The sequence below is a fragment of the Coturnix japonica genome, chromosome 1 (assembly GCF_054131305.1).
Source record: "Coturnix japonica strain WE chromosome 1, WE-NBRP24, whole genome shotgun sequence".
In the NCBI taxonomy this organism is placed as follows: Eukaryota; Metazoa; Chordata; class Aves; order Galliformes; family Phasianidae; genus Coturnix; species Coturnix japonica.
The window spans coordinates 61,426,865-61,445,750 of record NC_140663.1 but is presented as its reverse complement, the minus strand read 5'-3'; the positions used below and the strand labels follow the sequence as shown (position 1 = coordinate 61,445,750).

General features: G+C 40.0%; 1 protein-coding gene across 34 annotated transcripts in view; it reads left to right on the top strand.

Annotated features, from left to right (window-relative positions):
* Positions 1–13,265: 13,265 nt before the first annotated feature.
* Positions 13,266–18,886, top strand: part of C2CD5 (C2 calcium dependent domain containing 5) — a 63,891-nt gene continuing 58,270 nt past the window's right edge. For all 34 annotated transcript variants that reach the window (XR_014944308.1, XR_014944305.1, XM_085542286.1 and 31 more), the window contains exons 1-2: positions 13,266–13,431; positions 17,097–17,183. Coding sequence is in view for 28 of the 34 variants with exons in the window: in XM_085542286.1 (XP_085398412.1) it covers positions 13,342–13,431; positions 17,097–17,183 (177 nt within the window). In the remaining 6 variants the exon portion in view is untranslated. The remainder of the gene's footprint in view (positions 13,432–17,096; positions 17,184–18,886) is intronic.

Here is an 18,886-nt window from a genome sequence, read left to right as displayed (position 1 = left end):
TTTTTTCTTCTTTTCACCTACTGTAACTTTCATGGTATTTAAGGAAAACTTCTTCTAAATCTTGTGTGTACGTGAGAGTTGGTGCCAGAAACCAAACATCTGGCAGAAAATATTTTCTCCTACAATAACATTTCCTTTGCTTACTTTTTTATAAAGCAAACTTTAATTATTTCCAGAAATATTATGTGTTTCTGCTCTTCTCTGATGTATTTTAACTTTTCTTTCCTTTGAAAGTGAAACAAACAAACAAAAAAAAGCCCCCTAAAAGTCACAAAGCTCCCCCAAAAAAGCAGAAAGAAAATCTTTGTGGTGTTTTTCAGCATTCCTTCCTCAGCCTGCTGTTTGAATCTGATTGCAATAATTCACTAGATGTTTTCATAAAAAAAAGCAGGGCTTCTTTTGCAAAGAAAAGCTCTTAATTAAGAGGTTGTACCTTGCAAAATCTGAATTTCATAGCAGAAGGATTACAGAGCAGCACACAATAAGAAGAACAAAGCACATTTTTGATGTGTTTACTGAAAGTTGCAGAAAAGGGTTAGAAAATGGTGTGCAGTAAGCCATGCTGTGGTTTATTGGGTTGTTTTTTTTGGAGGGGGGGGAGGTGTTTGGAGGTGGGTGTGTTGGATACTGTATGAGGAAACAATTTTAAGAAGAAAAAAAAAGAAAAAAGAAATATGAGAAAGCTGCATAGTGGAGAGGTTTAGACTCAGAGTTCAAGAAGCAGCTGAGACAGCCATGGCCGTAGCATTGGAGAGGCAGTTCGTATGACTTTGACCCAATTTGACGAAACCCTGAAGTTAACTGCAGCTTTATGTGAGCAAAAGATGTTTCTGTGTGGACACAAAGTGAATAAAATCAGTACAAACAGTTCAGAACAAGATAAAATGTTTCCATAGGCTATGTCTGAAAAACTAATCACAACTTTTATGTCCCTTATCAGGAAAGCACGGAATTCACTCCAATAAAACCCAGGTCCAAGGAATTTAGAATAAATAAAAGAAAAGCATTCTTAATGCTTTTTTAATTCTTAGTTCCATAGGAGTATGGAAAACAGTGCTTTGGGCGCTTTATCTAAATGCTGTGGCTGACTAATTTTATGACCGATAATAATACCTGCAGTTACTGCACATGCTAATTTAAGGATAATAAAGATAATAGTGATTAAATCTTACTCTTGTCTGTTATAAACCAAATTGTCAGAAGTCAAGAAGGAATTTTTCTCTTTCAAACCTTAGTATGTAGAGCACTGCATATTTTTTAACTGGATTATTGGAAATATATTCAGCTTTCTGTTTTGTTTTTTTTTAAGTCTCTGGTTCTTGCATAGCATTGAGTATAGGAGAGTGGATCACCCATACCGTGCAGCATCAGATTAGTTTTGATGTTCTACAAACATGCAAGCAGGCACACACACTGAGAGAAACGTTTATATATTAAAATGTATGTAGAAATATGTGGTGATCATATTCAAGCATTCACGTGGTCCTACATAAATGTTCTAGAATGCTTTGACTTTTTTTAGCTTGGTGCATTGTAAGAATTATACAGCATTTCTGCATTGAGCATTCAGGACACATCCTTCTGCACATCAGCACCGAGATCTGACAGAAAGAGGGAGTGCTGCCACGAAGCCTTTCTTCTCCCCTAATGAGTCTTCACGGGCTGCTGAGGAAATCCAGGTCCTTAGAGAGTTCTGCATAACTTTCAGAGGTTTTCTTTTCTTTTCTTTCTTTCTTTCTTTCTTTCTTTCTTCCTTTCTTTCTTTCTTTCTTTCTTTCTTTCTTTCTTTCTTTCTTTCTTTCTTTCTTTCTTTCTTTCTTTCTTTCTTTCTTTCTTTCTTTCTTTCTTTCTTTCTTTCTTTCTTTCTTTTTTCATAGACAAGCATAGCTGTGTATCAACTGTTGCTGCATGTGCAGAACGCACATATATTAGCTTCTAGTTTCTGCTGAGACCTCATCAGAAAGACCACATACAGTGCTGACTCCATAAGTTAAAAACCAAAACAAATATGGATAAGGAATAAAAACACGACTCCTATCCCCTTGTAAGAGGAGTTTTGAATTTAGCAAGTTCCATCCAGTACAACAAAGTCTGTATGTGGGTAGAGTCACACTCTACAAAAGTATTGGGGCAGAAGTCTTTTCACTTTAGGATACCTATTTAAGCTAAAAGACAATGTTGGTGTGCATAAAATAGGTATACGCTGCTACTGGTGTTCCAGGTAGAAATTTCTGATTATGTATTGCTGCTCTGAAACAGCCTTCAAATATGAGTAATGGGGACAAGAAATGTCTGGAAGCTAAGGCTAAGCTTGACTTTACTATTAAGACAAAGTATCTGATTTATTTTCCCTCTCCTGAATCTAAGCAAGAAGGATGTTTCACGGTGGTTACTTTTTAAAGCTCCAGTGCTTTTTACACACATACTTAACTGGAACTTCTTTAACCAGAAGGAAAAAAAATAATAACAATAAAATAAAGAAGTAACCTACAAGTTAACTAGCTACATATCATCTGAAAACAGCCAAAGAAACCTTCATGCCCAGAGACAGTTAAATCACAAGAGTGATTTAAAGTAAGTGTTGCTTCGTATGTGTGTGTTTGTTTGCTCTTTGTTTTAAATATAGGTTAGAATATTATTTCTAAGAAATTCCAGGCATTTACCTGCTGGTTTACTCTGATCAGAGTGGAAAGTGGAAAACAACAGTTTGTTAGCTATACTTAGAATTCTGTCTCATACTGTTTGGAGTCATGGTAGTCTGGAGTAAGAAAACACGCAGAAGCATAACCCATTCTAGGTCCAGTCCAACACTAGTTAAGAGTCTCAGTACTTCTACACATCTGAGTATGCAGTCATCTGAGATGGCTAAAATAGAATTATGATTTTTCCAGCTTACTTTTCAACTGCACAAAGTTCAACTACCTAATTCAATTCATCACGATGTATCTATCTCCGGTTAAGACAGCTGGGAGGGAGGACTGCATTTTATCTCATACCAAAGTTCTTTCATATGACTCCTTGGAAAAAAATGCATATAGCTACCAAAAATAGAAAATGAAACTGTGAGGCATAACTGGTTTATAAGCTAAAGGATCATTTTCCTCTAGGAGCCATTCAATATCACAGTTAGTTTTAAAACACAACTTTTATAACAGTGAGCTTTGACAGTAAAGCCTCAGTCTGGCACTGGAAGAGCTGATAGCTGCAAAGGGTGAAGCTGAAAGACAGATCTGGTATGCCTTTGCTGCATGTAGATGACAAAGGAGGTCCATAAGCATGGTCTTGTATACTTATCTAACAGTTGCCAAGTATTCAAAAACTTCATGCCAAGTGAATTACAAAGTATGGGCTAGTATATAAAATCTCACACGGAGTCAAGATCCTTCGCACAAATTTCTAGTAGTTTCCCTAGCTTAACAGCATCACTATTCACTCATCATTTTAGTTCTCATCCACAAGTTCAAGACACCAAGCTAAGAACTCGTGAACTCTATGTGGCTCGAGTGAATATTGGAGCACATCACACAGCACGCATGCATCTCAAACACTTAATGATGTATGCATCAGGATTACCGCCTGTGGAGAACAAGCAGCATACTTCCAACAGCTTCACCCCAGGCCACTGTCTGTGCTTTCAGACTACAAGTATTCTAACCACACTGACTTCAAACACCATATCAGGTCTGTATTATGTGATTTGTGGTGTAACTAATATACTGTGATAGTTTCTCCATTGCCTTATCTCAGCAATGCCTAAATAAAAAAACAAAAAAACAAGCACTACCTGCGCAAGAAAAAAGTTTCAAACACTATCCGAGACAGTTTGTGCTTTTTCAAAGCTGAAAATCAGCGCTATCATGCTCCTTCCCCACACATCCAAACAATAACAAGGTTGAAACAACATTAGTTCTGTCGTAATTTTGAAAAAATCTTCCAACATGAAGAGAAGGCTGCAATGATTTATCTGTTGACTTAAAGCACTGAAAGTTACATAGTATATTGAGATAATCTCAGACATAAGAGGAAAATCACTGGAAAGGAAGGCCACAGATAAAATATGATGCAAAGGTGACAGCAGACCTTCAGAAACTGTGCTGGAATTAGGCCTTCAAAAATTCAAGGCCTCATCTTCATATAGATCACAGCTATGTTTCGCAAGAAACTCGTCAAGTCATTGACCTGGGTTTCTGCAAGGCTTATGTCATAGTCCCACACCACATTCTTATCTTTAATTTGGAGAAAGATAAATTTGCAGGATGGACTATTCAGTGGATAAAGAACTGGTTGGATGCTCACAGCCAGAGCGTTGTGACTGGCTCTAAGTCCAGGTGGATGCCAGTTATGAGTGTTGAGACTGCTGCTCCTTAATGTCTTTGTCAATGACAGTGGTACTGAATGCACCTTCAGCAAGTTTGCAGACAACATCAAGCTGAGTACAGTTGATACACTAGAAGAAAGGGATGCCATTCAGAGAGACCTGGACAAGCTTGAGAAATAGGCCCACATGAACCAAATGAGGTTCAACAAAGCCAAGTACAAGTTGCACTTCGATTGTGGCAATCCCAGGTATGTGTACAGGCTGGGATATCTCTTTGAAAGCAGTCCTGCAAAGAAGGAGTTGGGGGTTCTGGCAAATGAAAAGTTCTATATGAGCCAGCACTGTGCTTGCAGCCTGAAGAGCCAACTGTATCCTGGGCTGCATCAAAAGAGGGGTGGCCAGGATGGCAAGGGAGGTGACTGTCCCCCTCCACTCTGCCCTCATGACACTCCATCTGGAGTAAAGCATCTAGGCCTTGAGCCCCCAGTACAAGGAAGACCTATGGCTGTTAGAGCTGGTTTAGAGGAGACCACAAAGATGATCCAAAGGCTATAGAGCTCCTCTCTTATGAGGAAAGGCAATGGGAGCTATGTTTGTTCATCTTAGAGAAGAGAAAGCTCCAGGAAGACCTGACTGTGGCCTTCCACTACCTGAGAGGAGCTTATAAACAAGAAGAAAGACTTTTTACATTGTCTAATAGTAATGGGACAAGGGGAAACAGTGTTAAATTAAAAGAAGGGAGATTTAGCCTGATCTGGTGGTTGGCAACCCTGCCCACAGCAGCGAGGTTGGCCTTTTCACATCCCTCTCCAAAGTTCAACTGCAGTATTCAAGACCAGCATTAATACAGATGGGGATTCCTTGAAAATAACTCCTGGGGTCTCTGCAGCTTCTGCCCATGGTCTGGGAGCTGGGTTAGGCTTGGGCCCAGGCCCTCAGCCCTCACCTGAGAGCAGTGGTAAACTGAATGCATCCAGCCTTGCAGTGTACACCTCATGTCCCCACCCTGCTGGCTTGTCTCAACTTTTGACCTGCCTAGTTAGCATAGACCAGCACTCCATGGACTCAGCAATTCTTGCTTGGGTGCTTTGGAACTTCATACTGGTGGGTGGTGTCATTGTCCTTGCCTGCCTTGTTGTTACCCTTACCTCCTGGCTTGCCTAAGTAAGGTCTGTATACAATTTTCACATGCTGGAAAATATTCAGTAGTTTTACAGTTATGTTACATTTGTCTCCTTTTTTGTCCTTCTTTGAGCTGAGTTGTGTTGTGGAATAGAAGAGACAACTGCCAAATGGCATGGACCTGCGTCACAGGAAGGTCAGGCTGCATGTCAGGGAAAGGTTCTTCAACAGAGGGTGGCTGGGAATGGAAAAGGCTCCCCAGGACCCCAAGCTTTCCAAATTAAGTAGTGTTTGGGCAACACCCTCAGACACAGGGTTTGGATTTTGCATACTCCCATGCAGAGCCATAAACTAGATTCGATGACCACTATGCATTCCTTCCAACTCAGGATATTCTATGATTCTATAAAAATAATTACATTTAATTATCAATATTTCATAGGTTGTGTCGTTCATAATCATCTTTGTTAATAAAATCAAAGCAGTACCTTCTTCAGCTAACAACACAGTCTAATGTGATGATCATAATTCTCCTGTACGTAAAAGGAGCAAAAGTACAGAACAAGCCTGAGAAATGTGATTTTTTTTGTACTTTGAAAGGAGTTTCAAGACTCTGTCTTCATATATCAAAAGCTCCATAAATTGCTTTTAACAGGGTCAAATGCTGCATTGGCCACAACCTTGTCAAGAATGAATTAAGATGGTACTCAGAACAAGCACAGATAACAGAGATCAGGATTCTACTTTTAATTAGCCAGGTTTTACTCGACACAAGTTTTTACTTAAAGAGTCAGGTGCTAAAAGTAACAAATAGGAAGAGTTTGCTATAATGGCTAGTAATCAAGAGAATGAGATGGATTAATTCACAGTTACACAAGCCTGTACTGAGACCACCAATCTTCCCTGTTTTCTGTACCTCACAATGCAGTTACGAGCACCAAGACTGTGTCAGATGTTCATTTTTGTTTTTTTTTGAGAAGAGTGCTTTATGGGGCTTCAGTTATCCTGCAACTCTTGCACTACTTTGATTTTTTTCTGTGAAGGACAAACTTCCCTCTCATCCCAGCATGAGTGCAGGAATGTATATAGAAATCAAGATTCTGATAAATAAATCAGCAAATTGCCTTGTTAGAAGCATTCATCTCGGCTGCTCCAATAACCCATCAGCCACAGATAACAATCTGTTCTGCACTGGACTTCCATGTAACTTTATACACAGCATAAGATTTTATCACTAAGCCCATCCAGCTCTGCTTCCTGAACCAGCAGCACCATTCTCTCACCATATCACAAAAGACATAGTGCCCCCTCCCAGTAGAAAACACAAAATGAACTTGTAACTTCTAGCTGTGGCTGTCTGCCTGCTCCCGCTCTCTCAGAGCCCTGAATAAAGAGGAGATGGTTTCTTCTGTTTGTTCATCCTTTATCACAGCAAGCCTGAAGAGAGGTTTTCTGCCTAGCTTGTGAAGTGCTTCATCTCTCAGCAGTCACAGTTCCCTCTTCCTCATTCACATGATGTGTCATGAGCACTTTGTGAAGCTGAGCTTGAACAACATTTTCTACAGCAGTAGAATATACTTTTCACAACAGGGTGGATGGTGGTAGAAAGTGAATTATAAGGATGTTACAGTTTAAGCTTCTAACTCCACCAGCCTGAGTTAGGAGCTTAGTTTTTATACTTACTATGTACTAATGGGGGAGAGAGAATTCAGATCAGGAGCCTCCCTGTCTCCTTTGGCTTGGCACGAAAATTAAACTCTCTTAAAATAAACAAGGTGAAACTGCTGTCAGTTGTTTTGACAGTAAATTAACATCACCACGGTGTAGGCACAGGGCTGCATTCTTCACTTGTGTAAGAAGCTGAATGTTGCATGTTGCTGAAAACAGAACTCAGCAAGTTCGTTCCACGAATTTGGGTTTTTATTGTTTAAACGTTAGAAACTTTAATGTTTAATAGCTCACAACATCATGTCTATTCCAAATGGAACACAAGAAGCAAAAGCATCACATGGTTATTAAGAACTGCATGCACTCCAAGTTTCAGAATACAAAGATTTATTGTTTTACTTGTAATCCAATTTAATCTCTTTAATGCACCAGGAAATAGCTTGCATATCTCATGAAGGATTTTGAAGACTACTCTACAGATAGTTGATGTGGTTACTGTCCCTAAAATATCCTCCACCTAGGCAGGAAGATTTGATGAGGGTTTGTGGACCCTTTCCTGCTGTACAGCTGTTGGCAAGACAAACTGCAAGGACCATAGCTACTGCAAGGACCATGGCTCTAATAAGCATTAACCAACATTTCAGGACCATCAACTTTGATCCTGACAGCAATTTCAATACATGAATATACCTGTCCATTAGTATTTCATTCTATCTGTTCAGGTCCCATTCAAAAAAATGTATTATGTTCATACAAGGAAAAGGAAGACAAAATACCAACAATGTTAAAGACAAGAAAAACCAGCAAATATAACAACTCTAATATCTGTGAAAGTCTAACACAAATTACAAGCAGTTAAACATTTCATTTGACTCAACCTTTAGGAGGACCAAGTCACTGAATGACTAATTATCTTCTAATGATATAAATGCTAGTGCTAACAATTACATTTAATTAAATTATTAACTAGGTGTTGACTAATTAACTAGGGCTTTGTATGTTTGAAGTACTTTGAATAGCTGTTATTATTGTACTGCTTGTAACTTAATATCTTTCCTAAAGCATGTGTACACAGGATTCTGCTGCAATCTCTGTGAACTGATATCCCAGTTATGCCATTACCACTCATTGCTCTTAAAATGCACAAAGCCGTGTGCAATGTTATTTCTCTTACAGAAGTAGAAGAAAGATAAATGATATCCAATTACCAGCTGAGAACATGACATCAGCTCCAGTTGCTTGATTCTCCCAGTAGGTAATTGCATACATTCTCATGTTAGTGAATATTTATTTTATCCAGTTTCTTTCAAGTCTATCTGGAAATTGAAATCTTCATGCAGCAATAATAGCATGAAATGGAAAATTTTAACACCGTTAAATTATTTTTAATATTGTTACAAACTGCTTGATATGGACCAAATCCCAGACTGCTAAATTCAACAGGAAATTGTTACTGATTTGACTGGACTGATGAAAAGATGTCATGTTCAAAAAAATAAAATGCTGAGATTTTTCTTCCAAAGGAAATACTTTCATCCAACATCCAGGAAACAAATGTACAGAAACAACTCAGAAATACAGTTTTTGGTCTGAGGCATAACTGAGCTTATTTTTACCCTTTAAAAGTAAGCCTTGAAAATAATTCTTGGCTTCTGTTTGTCCTCAAAGGCCATAAAGGTTTTACTCAATTCACTAGGTCTACAATAAAAATAGTATTTTAGAAAGCACAGGAATTAAAAGAAAATAGTTTTCACAGAATCACACAGAATTGTAGGGGTTGGAAGGGACCTCCAGAGATCATCGAGTCCAACCCCCCTGCCAAAGCAGGCTCCCTACACCACATCACACAGGTGGGCGTCCAGGCGGGTCTTGAATATCTCCAGAGAAGGAGACTCCACCACCTCCCTGGGCAGCCTGTTCCAGTGCTCCGTCACCCTCACCGTAAAGAAGTTCTTAAGCTTTCACTGAGTAAGCTTTTTCTCATTCATAATATTAGCATATCCATCTGGATCCAACTATCTGTTCTGTCAATAGCACGGTGCTTTTATTTCTTGGCTATTTTTAACTTTAAAAATCAACTCCAACATACTGTCACCTTTGAAAGACCAAATGAGTTCTGCAGTCAGTTCCTGTGTAATACAAAGGAATAGATTATGTTATCATATATCACCAGTGTCAGATCAAATTATTCCCTTAGCTTGAGAACTGTTTTGAATAGATTCTGGACAAAAGTAAGGTATGTGATACAATTAATAGTGTACATTGGAAGTTTAATTCCATCAGGGAGATAACTCATTATGATAATCTCATTTTTACATACTAGAGTATCAAGATTAAAAAGTATTATTGAAAGAAGTAGCTTTAGGCAAAGCAGGATGAAGCCAGTAAAACTGAGCTCATTACAACCTCCCCAAGTGGGTGTGTGTGTATCTATATACCTATTATCTACCTAACACCCATGATACAACACTCTGGGCATTGTAAAAAGCTATTTTTGGACTGTTGTCTTGTAGATTTCAGCAGATAGCTTTGGAACATGCAGTTTTACAGAGAAACGCTGGCATTTTCCCAGCAAACAAAAACCAGCACTGCAAAGTTTTATCTCTGGATAGCAGTTGACAACTGTTACTGTAGTGTCTTGTTACAGACACCACTCAGCACAGCAACTGCAGGAGAAACAGAGCTGGTACCTTCCGTGAATGCCACCATGCAAAAGCAAATGTACCTTTAAGTAGATTCCTGATGAATTACTCACAACTTTATTGCCCTTATGATGAGAATAGATCTTGAAGATTTCTATGGATGTCCAAGCCTGCATTTTACTGAGAAAGTACGTACTGTAGGCTTAAAGTATATTCATTACATCAAACATTAGCCTAAACAGCAGGAAATCTAATATTTTTTCAGATGTCTCAAATAGTTTATACATTCTAGGGCTCCGGCCAAATTCTTGCCAGAGTCCCTTCTACCTTTCCCTTTCCGTAAACTCCTGTTGGCCATAGGGAACTGGAATGTTATTTGCATGAGATGTGTTAAGTGACAGGCTAATTTACAAGAAAACAGGCCTCCAGTATACACCGGCATAGGAAGTCATCAACCTTATGATAGACATAACACACCAAGCAGGTTTCTTAATGCATTAAATTTTGTCTAACCGATCCTTTCAAATAGCTAAGAAACAGATATGAACTGGTTCTCCAAGAGTTGTGGGTTTTTTTCTTCATTTCTTGTTTTTTGTTTGATTACTATGATTTTCATTTGTAAAGATGGGTCCTTAGACAAATTTTAGAGAAGTATGTACCATATCAATCTTTGCATTTCATTATCCCACAGAATGGGAGAGGCACGTTCGCTAGGAAACATTGGTAAAGCTGCCCTGAAACACCGCCTCCTGTCTGAGAAGTTTAAAGAAAATGTGATCTGTTTGGAGAGTCTTCAGGGGAAGCTGAGAAGAAATGTTCAGACACATAAAAGAAAGACCTGCAAAGACTGGGAAAAAAAGTTTTTGTTTTTAATTTGTTCAGAATCATGGAATTGTAGGGCTTGGAAGGGTCCTCTAGAGATCATAGAGTCCAACCCCACGGCTAAAGGCAGTGTCCCTACAGTAGGCTGCACAGGTAGGCATCGAATCTATAAAAACATCCTTTTAAAAATGTTGTCTGAGTAAAAGGAACAAATATTCATTCTCTCTCATTATCTAAGAGCTGGGATTCCACATATGAATCAAAAGTTCAACATTAAACTTAGAATGTTTTTCTGTATAGTAGTGAAGCTGTGGATCCTATTGGCCCCAGTCAAATAGCATGACAGCTTACTTAGAAGTATGTGTATCAGTTACAAGCAATCTAAGGGTCTTCTAATATTTCTGAAGGGATAATCTGTTACCTAGGTTTAGTAGGTGAGACAAGAACAGATTTGTATTTCATCTTGAAATGCTCATTTTGAACTCTAGACTATTTTGTATTGGAAAACAATTAGATGAATTGTGTGGGAAGACATGAAAAGCCTTTAGGAGCCAGGAGTGCTGCAGTTTATCTGGAACCTGCCTGGATGAGCCTATCTCTTTCAAGATATTCCCTTGAATGCTTCCTTAGCGCAAGCACCAGATAGAATAATGCATGAATCGTCTAAGGATTGTCCTAAACCGTAGCTATTTTATTTACCAAGGGTGTAAACCAGGACAGGTACTCACTGTCCATTGGTCAAACTGCTCAACCTCAGGTGAGCATTAAAGAACTCCAGAGGTTTTGTTCACTGTTCAGTAACTAAAGAGAGACTTAAAAAGAACCTGGCCTCACATAAATGTTTTTCAGAGTCACCTACCTATCTCTGAAGAGATAAAACTAAACTAAACTAGTGCTCTTTTCCTTACAGTGTACTGGACAGTTTCAATCTTTATCTTCTTAATGGGCTAAAAATGTATTCTTCCAAATTAAAGCAAAAATTGCCAAGCTTTCCCAGTCTTTAGGATCTGAAAAACCACTCTGCATGTCACAAGATGCATTAAAGTCACAGTAAGCACACAATGTTTCCTAAAAATTGCCGCATTTAAATTTATTTAGCAAATGATGGGGAAAAAAGTGTTTTTGCCAGAAAAAGAACATATGACAAAGTCAGTTTTTACTTTGCTCCTACTCATTTATAGTCAAGAACTCACTTTACACTCCCTAAATCTAGGGCGACAGTGCAGCGTACATCATGAATCAGTGAAGGCCAATATCTACCAAAGACTAGAGAACTGTTTTTACTTTTTGCCATCACACCCTCTGCTGGTCACTTTCTAATCCTGTAGGAAAGCTAAAATACAGGAGTGCCTGTTTACAAGCAATGTACAGAATTAATGGCCTCCCCTCAAGGTTCCACTATTGAGGACCCAGCATCCACATCCTATGCCATTCAGAAGATTTTACACTACATTCAATTTGCTATAATGGCTTGAATGCTGTTGAACAACTGGAATATGTTTGATGTACTGCTAGTGAGTGCTTTTCACTTCAATCTAATCCAAAAGAAACACCCAGTCCATGTGCTGTGTGATCGCTCCATTTTGTGAGTGAGGACAACACTTAAAGGTGATAACAGAAGATTCCACTAAAAACAGCAGACTTCTGGTCTAAACCACACCCACACCATTTGTGGTGTATTTTCTGGCTTCAATTCCCTTCCAGGATCTCAGCTCTTTATTGCTGTTCTGACCGGGAAGTAATTCCACTGAAATAAGGATGCATAAAGAAACACGTATCTAGCCTGCTCATCATTTCCTCAGGTTTGCTGGATTCCAGCAGCAGTACGAATGGATCCTGAGATACCTTCACAATAAACTGAGGAAGGGAAGTGCCGTCTATGCTAATGAGACAAAAAAACATATAGCTGGAAGGCAAATAGCCTAACAAAGGTCCACGCCTTAATTTGCTCTGCTGCACACTTCTGCACTTTGTTCATATGGTTGGTGCTTTCAGTATCACAGCCTAAATCATAACATTATTTAGTCTTTTGTAAGATTAGAAAGAGAGGGGAATAATCCAACCAGATCTCGCACTTGGCTCCACGTTTGGGGATAGCTCAGCCCAAGCACAAAGGCTCTTTATATCCCCTGGATATCTGGATATCCCCTGGAGCTGGAGGGGACCCATGAGTCCCAGTGCCACCCAGTTCAGCAGCCTCAGGCCCCCACCGACCAACACACCTGTGGCTTTGTCTCCCTAAGCTTCCCCTGAGCTATTTCCTAAACAAAGAGCTTTTCAGGCATCAAGAAGTCAATACCCGGCCACATGAACCATATCAAATCCTATTTCTGATAACTAAATTCCATTTAATCTATTCATGATCCCTCAATTCCCGTAAATATTTTTCTTCTGATTAAGAACAGCGCACCCACGGCACTGCAGGGGCCCTCAGCAGATCCTTCCTCTCCTCTCCCAGCCCTCGGCCATCCATGACGGCTCTCACACATCGCTGGCCCAGAACCCATCGAGGAGCCAGCGCTGCCATCGCATTAAGCCCCTCACAGCGAGGACGCCATCTTGGCAGCGCAGCGCCTCAAGCGCCGAGCGGGGGCATCGCGCACCCCTTTCCTCCCGCCCGGCCGAGCCGTGGGGGCGGGCGGCGAGAGACCGTTGCACGGTGTGACGCATGCGCGGCCGCTCCGCCCGCCCCCACGGCTGGGCCGTGCCGTTCCATGGGACGCGGGCGGTTGTTTTCTCCCTGCGGCCGGCGGGAGGCGGAGGAGGAAGATGCCGGGGAAACTGAAGGTCAAAATCGTGGCTGGCCGCCATTTGCCGGTGATGGATCGCGCTAGCGACTTGACCGACGCCTTTGTGGAGGTTTGAGGGAGAGGAGGGATGCCGGGACCCGGGGCGGGTGGGCCGCGTTCCGCTGTGCTGCCCGTGTCGTTGGCTGCGGTGTCTGTAAAGCGGCATCTGGGTGTGATTGTTAGTTGACAGCCCTGGGCAGCCAGAGTGTCTTTTCACCTGCTCTTTTCAGCCTCTGTCTGAGGGTTGTTAACGAGTGGCTCTTGCTAACGTGCCAGCCCCAATGCAATCCGTTTTGGGATTCGGTAGATGAGTTGTAACAGAACAAAGCTGTCTGGTCACTTATATCTCTGAATATAGGATGCGTAGAGTGACTGTACAGGTCCTCTTTTAAGGCTCTTATGTATATTTTCAATTAAAAGTATGTGAAAAGGTAGCGTTTTCAAACAGTTTTTATTGAGGACGTACCTGATGTAACTTACATGCTTGAATTACACCAGAAGTATCAAATGCAAACCTTTTTTACAGTCGCAACTAACAGACCCATACAGACTGTTTATAGAATCACAGAACAGTTTGAGTGGAAGGGATCTTTATTCTCCTCCAGTTCCAACCCTGTGCTGTGGGCAAGGCTGCCACCCACCAGCTCATGCTGCCCAAGGCTCCATCCAGCCTGACCCTGAATGTGATGGGGCACCCACAGCTTCTGTGGGCCGCAGTGCCAGTGCCTCACCGCCCTCTGGGTAAAGAATTTCTTCCCAACATCCAACCTAAATCCTCCCCTCTTTTAGTTTAAAGAGTTCGTAGGAAGGGACTGAAAAATGAGCTGATGAGGGCCTTTTGCTCAGTGGCAAAAGCATCACAAATAGCTCTAGGGCAATTCCACAGTTTGAAAAGCCATACCTTCAGGACACAGAGTTGTTCAGAAATGGAGTCATACGCAAATGTGCGCCTGTGCTATAAATAGTCATTGAAGGTTGGCACAGTAATGGGATCCCGATAGGAAAAATGTCATTCAACAACTGTTCACATTGAAAAACTGGAATCTCATCAGTAAGTTCGTCTTACAGAGAGATTCACTTGTGGCTTTGAATCTGATTAATAAGCAGACTACAGCACTTATTGTGTAGGAAGACAAGAAACAGAGTAGGAAGCACAGCCCTGCTGTCAATTGGCCACTTCTAAGCTGCCTTGGGAAGGTGCAGCCCTCTCCTCACCTGTTGGTCACTTGTTCCCAACCTTTCACCATCTTTCTCTACCACCCCTACCTGCAGTGCCAGTAGCTTTGTAGTGAGGCGTATGTAGAAACACATCTGGCTAAATGCTGGCTCAACAAAAAGAAAAAAGGGTGAGATTTTCAGCATTATCTGTTTGCTTAGCTGGGTTAACTAAGGCTCGGCTTCAAGAATGTCTTGGCATAAATAAGGCTGAGGAAATTTGTAGATGAGGCCTTGCTTTTAGGGCCAGTACTTGGAAAACAAGTGCCGTGTGGGAAGTACCCTTTTCACATGTGGAGCGGTTCTGGCTGTGGGCAGAACGTGTCCAAATGAGATTAAAGCTGTCATTTTGTTTTTCAGCGTAAGGTTGCCGAAACCTTTGTGTTTAAATAAAAAATGACAAGCGTATTGAAGCGCTAATTGTTTGCTAGCATTTAATTTCCTTCTTATGTATTGTAATGTAAATCTAGAATTAGAAAAGAAAATGATGAAAGACTTGGAAGTGGTGACTTGTTTCAGGTTATGTATAATTTGGATTTAGCCGGCACATGTGGTCTGGAACAAATTAGCACAACTTCTGCAGCTGTGCTGCTAAATTTGTACAATGGACAGCAGTGCGGGCCATTACCTCTTCTAGCTTTAATGATCTGGCTGGAATAGTGGCTGAGTTTCCTTAGAGCTGCCTGAGGCTCTCAGGGAGCTCATTTACTCCCAAGATAACCTGTAAAATTAGGCTGGGTGGAGCTCTGTGCTGTTGCGTGTTGGCAGCTTCCGCATAAAGTAGCTCTGCTAAACTAGTGTAATTATCACCGTTGTACTGCTTGATGTGATGGATACAACACTCAGATAGGTGTGCTGTGTCTATATGCCTTTAATCTGAATCCACGTTTTGATTGCTAGGTTATTATTATTTTTTAAGCTAACGGCGCTTCGCCTTGTGCTTTCATACCGCTCTGACTTTTAATTTCAAAGCTTACTTTCAAAATGGGATATTTTCCTAAAGCATTACTGTTCCTTGAATCAAGTCCAGGTCCTCAATAGAACTTTATGGAGTTCTGTTGCTTGAGGTGTGGTGATGTGTACAGAGATCAGAGGGAACTTATAGATCAGTTTTGCAGTCTTCAAGGACATTCATTGCAGCCTTTCAATACCTGAAGGGAACTTACTCCCAGGAGGGGAGTAAACTCTTCGAAAGGGCTGACAATAGCAGGACACGGGGAAATGTTTTTAAGTTAAAAGAGGGAAGATTTAGGTTGGATGTTAGGGGGAAGTTCTTCACTAGGAGAGTGGTTAGGCCCTGGAACAGGCTGCCCAGGGAGGTTGTGGATGCCCCGTCCTTGGAGGTGTTCAAGACCAGGTTGGACGGGGCCCTGGGCAACCTGATCTAGTAAAGGTGTATGTTTGGTGGCCCTGCCAGGCAGGGGGGTTGGGACTACATGATCCTTGAGGTCCCTTTCAACCTGGGTCATTCTGTGATTCTGTGTGATTCTGAAGTACTGATTATTTTGAGAGGAACCATTTGCAGAACTCCAAGGGTACACAGCAGTTTGGAATGAAAGCTACAGTGAAATAAAGCCCCCTAGATTATGCAGCGTGGCTTCTTGGTGCATAGACCAGCACAGAAATTCTGTTTGTGATGTGGTCCTGAAATAGATTCCTGCAGATGCCAAGTAGAGAGTCCTGAAATTCACACCTTTAACTGCTTGTTAGCCTTAATCAATAGAAGCATGTAGAATATTTAATCTTTGTTAACAAAAGATTAGAGGGGGTATATAAATAGATAGTTCCCTCTGTCTTGTTGCTGATAGGCCTTCTGGAATGTTCTGTAACAGGGGAGGACTAGAAACTGAAGGTGCTTGTCATTGCTGCTATGAATTCAGGGGTGTGTGTTTGGCATTGGGTAACAGTAGGTCAAGACAGTATGCTTCAAGAAATAAGCTCACTAAAGCTACCATTTTATTTCTATATTTCATTTATAGCTTGTTAATGAAGATGATAAATGAATCCTAGGGAGAACAGTAATGAAAACTAAACTATCATCCCTGAATCGCCATCCCTGCTTGTGTTTAAGAGCCGTTTGGATGTGGTGCTCAGGGATATGATTTAGCAGAGGGTTGTTAGAGTTAGGGTACTATGATTAGGCTGCAGTTGGACTTGATGATCTTCAAGGTGCTTATGTGGAATAGTTTTGCATGAAACATTTCTAAACAGAAGGCATTGTATTGCTGAGACGGTGTACTGAGTGACCACAAGTGGGTAATACAAAGTGCTCTTTTAACACTGATATGATTGAGGAGAAGAAGAAATGATGGGAGAGGCTCATTGCACATGTTGGTGTTAATGTGACGTTACTTACTGATAAATGTACATTGGTGCAAAAAATAAGTCTCCTTGAAGAGAATGTGTTGATGTTATTAAAATATGTGTTTGAAATTATTTGCAAGTAAAGATTTGATGCATAACTCATGTTCTAAATCTATTCATTAATGTTTATTTTTTAATAATTTTTTGTATTTTTAGGTAAAATTTGGAAATACAACCTTTAAGACAGATGTATACCCAAAGTCACTTAATCCTCAGTGGAATTCTGAATGGTTTAAATTTGAAGTAAGTATTTTCTAAGAGGTTACCTGTGTCTACATGGATGCCTTGGATGAAGTAATATCCCTTTAGGCAGAAAAATGTTTTGGGCAGTGAAGGTAATTCTGTTTAAATCCATATGAAGCCATTCAGTAAATCTGTTTATGGTCAAATCGTTTTTGCCAATGGTGTCTCATTGGCTTTTTATTTTATTTTATTTTTTTAGATTCTTTATAAAAATAAAAACTTGGCAGATGAGATCAAACTCAAGTGCTATGACAGAGGTAAAAGCTTTATCCGTTAGGCTTTCAGGTATCAGGATGGGTTTGCTCCTTTTCCTTTTTTTTTTAGGAGTAATTTTCAGTAAGGAAAGTTAGCTGGTATTTGGACTGTTACTTTGGCTGGAGAAAGTAATGCACTTGAAAAAGAAAATAGAGAATTTATATAAAAAAATGAAGAAACAAAGTGTTTGCACAACAGTTGCCTGATGCTTTCTTTCTCATTTCCTTATGTAATAATGGGGACACTTGATGTTCTCCCATAACTGCTTGTTCCTTTAAAGAATCTGATTAGTTCATTTTAATGGTACTATTACCATTATGTATGTAATAATGTAGCATTATGGTACATTAGTACCATAGGTACTGTAAGTGTCCTTTGACATTCTGCCCTAAACTGCTGTTTACATATTTATTTTTTTGTTATTGTTTTTTCGTTCTCCTTAAAAAAGCAGTGTACTGGTGTGTAGAATTAATTGTTAAAATATTTGAATGTACAGTACTGATTTGTTTATAGTGTTCTAAGAGACTGTCCCAGTATAAACATGTTTGCAGATACATGTAGAGAGTGATGTTAGAGCAAGTATGAATCAGTAAGCTTAGGCAACTTACTGATTGATGTGACATCGTTGTTGAAGTACATCTCATAATCGCAGTCTGTGTTTATTAAGAAACCAGTATTATGACGTTCAGGTTGACTCAGTTCTTGTAGTTCTCTCTTTTTTTTTTTTTTTAAATTAATCAGTTCCTCAGGTCTTTTTATTCTTCTGGGAGAGGAAAAAATTAGCTGAACTGTAATGGAGGGCTAACTCTCTTACTACAGGAAAAGGTTTTCTTTACAATAACGGAAGTCTTAGAAATCTTTTTTTTGCATGGAAAAATGGATTTGGGAAAGGAAAGAGCCAAAAAGCAACAGTGGAAAAAAATAATAAATAAATCAGATTTCCACATTTCAATTAGCTGAAAAACACTACTTGCTTAGAAAGTCGCAAGTGTGCGTGTGTGTGTGTAGTTTGACCTTCTGGCTACACTATGTTGTAATTCTACAAACACTCCCATGAGTTTTCCCATTACATTTAGCAAACCTGGTCCTTACTTGGTGGTGTTGGGCGCAAAATGTAGGAGAATCCTGTATATCCTAAAACACAGCCTTGTGTCTGAAGATGGGTTTTTGTGTTCATTTAGGAAAGTGCATGTCTGAAGTTATTTAATACAACTCATAGCAAAACAATCTTATATTCGTTCTAAACCACAGTTCAGTGTTGAAGTGTGAGGGCGTAACTTCAGGGTGTCATAGTTCTCTGGGACTTCTTGTGTTAAATTTTCATATTTTATTATGAAAAGTATACATATTGTGGGGATGGATAAATATTTTTACTTTAAAAAATGTGGAATTTTGAAATATGCTGTCAGTGTAATCTTTTTTTCCTTGTACTTCTCCCAGTGATAACT